Consider the following 8,482-nt stretch of genomic DNA (forward strand, 5'->3'; position numbering starts at 1 on the left):
AGCGTTCCAGATGTCTCGGGGCCGAGCGTTCCAGATGTCTGGGGGGCCGAGCGTTCCAGATGTCTGGGGGCCGAGCGTTCCAGATGTGTGGGGGGCCGATCGTTCCAGATGTGTGGGTGGCCGAGCGTTCCAGATGTGTGGGGGCACAGTGTTCCAGATGTGTGGGGGCACAGCGTTCCAGATGTGTGGGGGCCGAGTGAGAAAAGGCTCTGTGTCCCATGGTGCTGAGGAGGACCAGAGGAAGAACGAAGGGAGCGTGAATGGGTGATGATGTGCAGGAGATGGGACAGATGGGGGGGTGGAGGTTATGGATGGCCTTGCATGTGTCCAGCAGGATTTTAAATTGAATTCTGAAAGTGACTGGAAAGCAGTGAAGGTGCAGTAAAAGTGGTGATGTGGTGAAATGAGGGGTGTTGGTAAGGATGTTATGATGTTTGGAAGGTGGAAGTGTGCAGAGCGGGTGATGTTATTGATGTGGGAGTGAAAAGAGAGAATGACAGCCGGACTCTGAACGTGAGGGGAGGGACAAACCATGGAGCTGTGAGTGGTGAGGGACAACCTGTCGACTTTACATCTGGAGGATCATCTACGTTGCAATGTCTGACTACAGTTGCTAAAATGTTTATTCGTGTTTGTAAAGTGGAACAAACCGGTAATGTTTGAGTTGCTAACAATTTGTCTGGAGGTTTATTTTTGTGTCACAGCTTGCATGACGGCACGTGTGGTTTTAGCTAAACACACAGAGTGTGTTGTGCGTGCCCAGTGTCACACTGCTCCTTTAACCCCGAGTTACAAGCGTGCTTCGGTTACACTCTGCATTTATCTGTCACTGCTGCGGGACCGACCGGGTCCAGTCAGGGTTCTTCAACTATTTTACCATTTGATGTTTTCAGTGAGGTACAGCATGAAGAACGACATGCTTCAGTGTTGCAGCCTCCTCTTTCACTTCATGTTCATCCAAGTTACTTTTGTGCTGTTCTGGTCATGTTCACAGTGTAAACATGACACTGGACCCACTGGAGCACATCGTTTCCCAGTCTGTTATCCAACGTGGGCAGCCAGCCCGCACAACATGCTTGCCCACCCTCCCATAAGAGTCATGGCATGTACTAAACGTGTGTACGTGTTTGCACGTGACACTGTGGCCGAGGGAGATGAAGTCCTCATCACTCCTCCTCCTCATGCTGTGTCAGACCTTCTGGGACTTTACTAACTGAACTTCAACACTGATGCATCCAGACACACCCAACTTGCACATGTGCAGTCACATGTGCAGTCACCTGTGCAGTCACATGTGCAGTCACCTGTGCAGTCACATGTGACTGCACTCGCAGTAACTAAGCGCGCCCCGTGGAGCTGCCGCCACAGGAGAGCTCACCGTTAGAAGATCTCTGTCAGCGAGACCATTTCTGATTTACTTCTTGAAATTAAGAAGTTTTAAAACTTAAGGTTTATTTGTGTCCAAGATTATAAGAAAGGTGTGTCTCAGCTTAACTTGACCCCCCCCCCCAACTCATGATGTTTTCCCTGTGACAGAGTCAGTCTCAAGTGTTGATCGTACACATCTGCAAAGTTCATGTGTAAAAGTTTTGATGTGTTGAGATCGTTGAGATGTGACGTAACTACATGAGCTGAAAATGTTTGTTTCTGTTATTTAACCAGGAAAAATAAGTCGTGAACATTAAAAACCTCCTCTCCGGGAGTGAAAACTTTGGAATATAATATTAAAAATGATTGTACAAAAACATGAATGAATTGGTGATTTTAAGAGCGTAATGTGAGTGTGGTGGTATAAAGTTGTTTTGGATGGAACTCCCTGCGCTCTACATGATGGTTGTGAAAATAAAAGTTATAAAAGAACGATCCGTCGGTGTCAGACTCTGGGACTTTAATGGCTTGAATCATATTTTGGTTCTTGAACGCTCAGGCTGATGGACTTCCTGTTGCTGAAACAACTTGGACAATACGAAGCACATGATTGGTCCAGACACTGGCCCACCAGACAAACATGACACCGTCATGTAAATGTCATGTGTGATTCTTATTTTTAGTTTCATTCATTCCAAAACGTGTGAGCCACCTAAAATATTTTAATCCTCAGAGTTTCAGTGAATGTTCTTAGAGAACCCCGGAGAACAAACCTGCAGAACGAGTCACACGACTTGCACAACCACGTATTGGTTCTTCTTCGTTTCCACTCTTTATTAACAACAACTTAAACACTGGAACTGAGGGGGCGTGGTGGCGCAGAGGTTGGAGAAGGCGAGCCCGCGCTCAGAAGGTCGCTGGTTCCACTCCCTGGACCGACGTCAAAATGTGGGTGGGAAAGGTGAACCTGCTTCCACCCTCATTTGCCCCACCCAAGGCCTTAACCCCCATCATCAGCTCCCTGGGGGGCGCCCTGATGGCAGCTCTCTGCTCCTCACAGGCTGTGGTAGCTCGGTGTCTGCGGTTGAAGAACACGTGGTGTAAAAACAGTCTTCATGAGAGTTCCATCGACCCCCGAAGAGGGAGCAGCTGAAAGGAACCCCCCCCCCCACATCCCAGGCCTGAAACAGGAGAAGAAGCATTAAGTCATGATTTGTATCGTTTGATGGTTAATTTGAGATGATGAAGTTTCCAGCACATGTTTAAGATGATCTCAGTTAATGTTTGTCATCCAGTTGTAAAGGAAGCAAACTCCCACGACTTAAAGATAAATGAATCAAAGCTGTCTTGGCTTTTAAACATTTTTGACCACAGGTCTCTTCTTCATAATTAATGCAGTTAGAAGTGAGACCTGAGCCAATAAGTGATCCGGCCTGATCATGTGACGGATCAGCTGTTTGGGGGTTGCTCAGACATCTTCGTGGTTTTCTTCCTGAGCTCGGGTCTTTTCAATGACCAAACCCGAGGAGTTTATCAAACGTGAAGAACCTTTTCTCTGGATGCCGACTTGATTGAGCCGCTGTCTGTTTCAATGTACAAGATGCTGTTTTTAGTCGGGGGCTGCTCGATGCCCTCTGCTGGGAAACGTTTCACTGACGTGAACTCGTGTCTGTTTCAGGACGCACAAAGTTGAGCTCGGTGCCAAACAGGACGTGAGCAACATGGACGACCTGAGCGTGGAGCAAATGGCTGCAAGAGCCAACCAAGTGACGGACGAGGTACACGCATGTTGTCTGCTCTCACACGTTTCATCACCAGATACTTTCTGTTGCTGGGAAAGTGCACGTTCTACAGAGAGGATGCAGGAAGTCTGGCTGCTGTGCTGAACAGCAGCTTTTTATGGAAGGATGTTTATCTAGGGCAACAACACTAATGCACATCTGTCAACTGATCCACACGTCCATTGCAAAAGAGATGTGATGTGATGTGACCTGCTTCAACAAAGGTCAATAGAACATAAAATGGAAGCAGCACAGTTCACCTGGCAGGTTGACCATAAACACGCCTAGTTCCACATTCTGCAGCGCTTCTCCACATCACGTTTTCATGGGCCACATCTGGTCCAATATTCATGCAGATGTGTGTGGAATATTGTGAGTAATCCGCTAAACAAGCCGTGACAAACACGTCCGCTGTTTTACAGATGTGCTCATCACTGACGAGCAGTCGTGGATTATTGAGCACGCATCAGGATGGTCAGGACCATCACAAGCAAATCACGTTTTTCAAATGTTCCAGCTCACGTTGGTAAATGGAACTGGTTGTGAAACAGTAACGATCAAATAAACACATTAAATAAATGTTGATTCAAACTTAAAAGTACAACACTAATAAATGTACATCTCTTTACGTGATTGATCGTAGCATGAAAACTTCAAACTGATCAATTTCTAATTTTCATCCAAACAAAGGTCGTTTAGAAATCTGTTGAAAATGACTAAATGGGGAAGTTGTGTGAAATGTAAATAAAACGAAAGTGCAATGATTTACAAATCTTATGGAGGGTACTTTAGACACATTGGATCATGGTAAACATGCTAAATGCTTAAGCTAACAAGCTGCACACGTTTTAGAAAACATGAGGTGACTTTGAATCTGGTTGCAGCAACACGCCTCAGGAAAGTTGTGACGGTGCAGTGAAAGGTTTTAAAAGTAAACGGTACAAATAAGAAAAAGCTGAAGGAACTTTTTGCAACTAATCGGACTGGCAGAGTGCTTTGGATCAGAGCCCGACCCAAATGGAAATTTTAGCTATCGCTGAAACCGATATAATGGCTGAAAATCTTTGATCTTTGTTCACCCCCAAGAATCTAAGAAAACAGTGAGTGGGGCGGGGCTTGTTTATTTAACGCAGCTGTTAGCAACCATGAAGCTAAGCTAATCAGATCCAGCTCTACGTGGTCCCACAGCAGGTTTACAGGTGGAGCACTGGTCATAAAACCAGTCTTACTAACGTGCGCTCACATTTTCTATCCTCCACTATTCACCATAAAGTTATCAAGTGTGTTACATAAGTATAAATTAAACAAAGAAACGTTCTTCCTGTTCACTGTTTAAACAGTCACGTATGGTGAAGGTCTAATTAGCATTGACCGCAGCAGAGTTTACTTTTATTTGTAGATATCCTGATGCATGCTCAATAATCCAGGTAGAAAAATCTAAAAAAGTTAAGTCTGGTCCTCTGGACATTCAAAAAAACAAAAAACAAAGCAAAACAACAAAAAATGTAGAAACGTTTCGTCTCTCATCCTGAGGACTTCCTCAGTCTGAGGTGCTGTATTCAGCTCAGTCTCTTAAATAGCACCTTCTCAGAGTGGATCAACCAGTTTTGCTGCTGACAACCAGAACCAGCAGCTCACATGCTCAAGAAGGACCATCAGCCTAACAATGGATCATTAACACCTGATGGCTGTTTACTGTTCACAGAGGGCTGAGTGATACTAGCAATCACAGCATTGTAAGAGGGGGACAGTTGAACCTGGAGGCTCCACCCCTGTTTAATGATGGACGGTTTCTTTTCACAAAGATGGCCTCCTTTACTCCTCTCTCAAACCATCGTTCCTCTCTATCCAGGATGTGAACATCTTCATCCTTGAAAGAGTGAGCAATATTATAGGCAGAAACATGGGTGTGCTATGGGGTCTCCAGTTTCTCCTATTGTTGCCAACCTGTACATGGAGGAGGTAGAAAAGAGAGCCTTGACGTCCTTTTCAGGGACACCACCAAGTCATTGGTTCAGGTATGTTGACGACACCTGGGTTAAAATCAAATCTCAGGAAGTCCAACATTTTACTGACCACATCAACTCTGTGGATAAATACATCAAGTTCACACGAGAAGATGTAAAAAATGGCAAGTTGGCTTTCTTGGACTGTGAGGTCTCAGTCTCTGATAGAGGACATTTGCAAACTGAGGTGTACCATAAACCCACCCACACAGACCAATATTTGCAGTTTGACTCCCATCACCCTTTGGAGCACAAGTTAGGAGTCATCAGGACTCTGTACCACAGAGCAGACAGCGTCCCCACTAGCTCAGGAGCCAGGCAGAAGGAGAAATCCTACACAAAACAGGCTCTAGAGAAATGTGGATATCCTAACTGGGCCTTCCTGAAAGAAGAAACCCAAACAGGACTCCAGTCAGCCATCAGGTGAAAAGGAGGAACCCAGACCCAGACCAGAGGTCATTCCGTATGTTGAGGGAGTATCAGAGAAACTGAGACGTTTGTTTTCTAAACATAACGTCCCAGTGGCTTTTAAACCCCAAAATACATTAAAGACTGGTTCATCCCAAAGATCCAGTCCCCCGGCACAAACAGAGTAATGTTGTGTATGCTGTTCAGTGTCAGGAGGGTGATCAGTCTTACATCGGGGAAACTAAACAGCCACTGGCCAAAAGGATGGACCAGCACAGAAGATCAACATCATCAGGCCAGGATTCTGAGGTCTACACTCATCTCCAGGCCAGAGGTCACTCTTTCAGGGATGAAGATGTTCACATCCTGGACAGAGAGGAACGATGGTTTGAGAGAGGAGTAAAGGAGGCCATCTTTGTGAAAAGAAACCGTCCATCATTAAACAGGGGCGGAGCCTCCAGGTTCAACTGTCCCCCTCTTACAATGCTGTGATTGCTAGTATCACTCAGCCCTCTGTGAACAGTAAACAGCCATCAGTGTGCTAATGATCCATTGTTAGGCTGATGGTCCTTCTTGAGCATGTGATCAGCTGGTTCTGGTTGTCAGCAGCAAACTGGTTGATTCACTCTGAGAAGGTGCTATTTAAGAGACTGAGCTGAATACAGCTCCTCAGACTGAGGAAGTCCTCAGGATGAAAGACGAAACGTTTCTACATTTTTTTTTTTTGTTGATTTGCTTTGTTTTGTTTTAATGTCCAGATGACCAGATTTTACTTTTTTAGATTTTCTTTGTAGAGAAGTAAAGATTTCAGACAAACGATGCATTTCATTGAAGACCTCAAAAGTTAACATTACATATCAGTTAAAATAAACTTACCAACGTACCATGTTCAGCTAAATATTCTGCACAGTATTGCTCGCTGCTTCATCTGAGCTGAAAGTGAAACTTAAGTGAACGGTCGTGACTTGAAAGTTGTCTTCATGCGCCCTCTGCTGGATACTTTGTACATTTATATCTTTTGCAAGTAAGGACACTGCGCCGATATAAACACTGGAAACAAGCTGTGTGGGACAGTATGGACGGACAGATAGATGGATAGATGCATACTTTCTTGATTTATTTATTTATTGATAAATTGATAAAACAATCAATCCCCCTGGGGAAATTTGAGATATCGATACCAAACGCCTATATTGGCCTAAACTATCGGCCCTACCTATGTATGGGTGGGCCTGTAGTGTGCAAGTCTTACAATGACTTGCAGGACACAACATATGGACGCGTGGCCTTTTATTGTGGTCAGCCTAAGCCACACCTTTACATCAATCAATCTGTCTCATCAGCATCTTGATCTGCCACACCTGTGAAGTGGATGAATTGTCTCGGCAAAGGAGAAGTGATCACCAACACATTTACACAAAACTGTGAACAATGACAGAAGACGTCTCACATGTTTGAGTTCAGCTCGTGAAAAATGGGAGCACAAACAAAAGTGCTGTTTATAATTTGTCGTGTAATCTTTTTTAAAGTACCTTTTTTTTCCTCGTTGATTAGAAGCTACCGTACTTAAGTCTCATGAAGTATACCAGTAAATGTTTTAGCCAAAGAAGTATTGGATCATACTGCACTTGAAGTCAGCTGGTCTCTTTAGTGCATTTTGTTTACGGGTGTAAATGTTTTCAAATCTCTTGTTCTGATCCTTTTCCCTCCACAGTCACTGGAAAGCACACGGAGGATGTTGCAGATGGCAGAAGAGGTGAGGACACTTGTTCTTGTTGAAACCAGACAAAGCCTTGTTTTATTCACCTAAACGTGTTAGAAACCTCTCAATCGGTGTGTCATGATTAAATAAGAGCAGTTGACGGGGGAGAGGGCGGGCCCCGGACTCCATCTTAGCACCACAAACTTGTATTTTCCACTCTGGATTGTGCTGTTGCTGGGAATCCGTTTTGTTTGGCGGCTCCTCAGATTGAAGAAGTCCTTGGGATGATGGATGAAACGTCTCGGCATAAAAAAACCAAACGTCCAGATGACCTGACTGAACATCGTTGGATCCTGATTGAACGTTTCACTTGGTCCTTGAACTGTCCCAATAATCCTGCATCATAAATGGGGTTAAAACAGTTAAACAGGAGAAAGATATTTTACTATCAAACTGTGATTTTCTGTCTAAATGTTGTCATGAGAAGTTTCTACAAATCCAGTGCATCTTCTTCTCTTCTCTTGTTCTACGTGGCCGTCCATACAAACTGTTTGACACTCGTTTTCTAGAGCAAACAGACGGGGGCCAACACCATGGAGATGCTGGACCAACAAGGAGGTGAGCAAACATTCTTCTGCTGCATTGATTTCATAAGAATATAAATACTGAAGTACACGGCTTCACTTTGATCCACTTGACGTGATGTCAAATCTTTAGGTAGGTGCCAGATATTAACGATGGCTTAGTGGTCAACACTGTTGTCTCACAGCAAGAAGGTCCTGGTTCAATCCCCACTTGAACCTAGTTGTTTTTTAAAGTCTGCATGTTCTCTCTGTGCTGCGTAGGTTTTCTCCAGGTACTCTGGTTTCCTCCCACAGACCAACAAGTTGCAGGTTACGCTGCCTTCAGGCCCAGCTGCAGCAGCTAAACCTGCTGACCCTTGGTGCTAATCACCATCCATCCATCCATCCATCATTCCATCCTTCCATCCATCCATCCATCCTTCCATCCATCCATCCTTCATTCCATCCTTCCATCCATCCACCCTTCCTTCCTTCATTCCATCCTTCCATCCATCCATCCATCCTTCCATCCTTCTATCCATCCACCCTTCCTTCCTTCATTCCATCCTTCCTTCCATCCTTCATTACATCCATCCATCCTTCATTACATCCATCCATCCGTCCTTCATTACATCCATCCATCCGTCCTTCATT

The 8,482-nt window shown here is 44.7% G+C and overlaps 1 protein-coding gene across 2 annotated transcripts in view; it reads left to right on the forward strand.

Annotated features, from left to right (window-relative positions):
• LOC119427504 (synaptosomal-associated protein 23) overlaps positions 1-8,482 on the forward strand; it is a 31,798-nt gene that overhangs the window by 19,021 nt on the left and 4,295 nt on the right. For both annotated transcript variants that reach the window (XM_037695132.1, XM_037695131.1), the window contains exons 2-4: positions 3,047-3,146; positions 7,278-7,319; positions 7,835-7,883. In XM_037695132.1, the coding sequence (XP_037551060.1) occupies positions 3,090-3,146; positions 7,278-7,319; positions 7,835-7,883 (148 nt within the window). In that variant the 5' untranslated portion in view covers positions 3,047-3,089. The remainder of the gene's footprint in view (positions 1-3,046; positions 3,147-7,277; positions 7,320-7,834; positions 7,884-8,482) is intronic.

The sequence above is a fragment of the Nematolebias whitei genome, chromosome 21 (assembly GCF_014905685.2).
Source record: "Nematolebias whitei isolate Nwh7 chromosome 21, NemWhi1, whole genome shotgun sequence".
NCBI classification, from domain to species: Eukaryota; Metazoa; Chordata; class Actinopteri; order Cyprinodontiformes; family Rivulidae; genus Nematolebias; species Nematolebias whitei.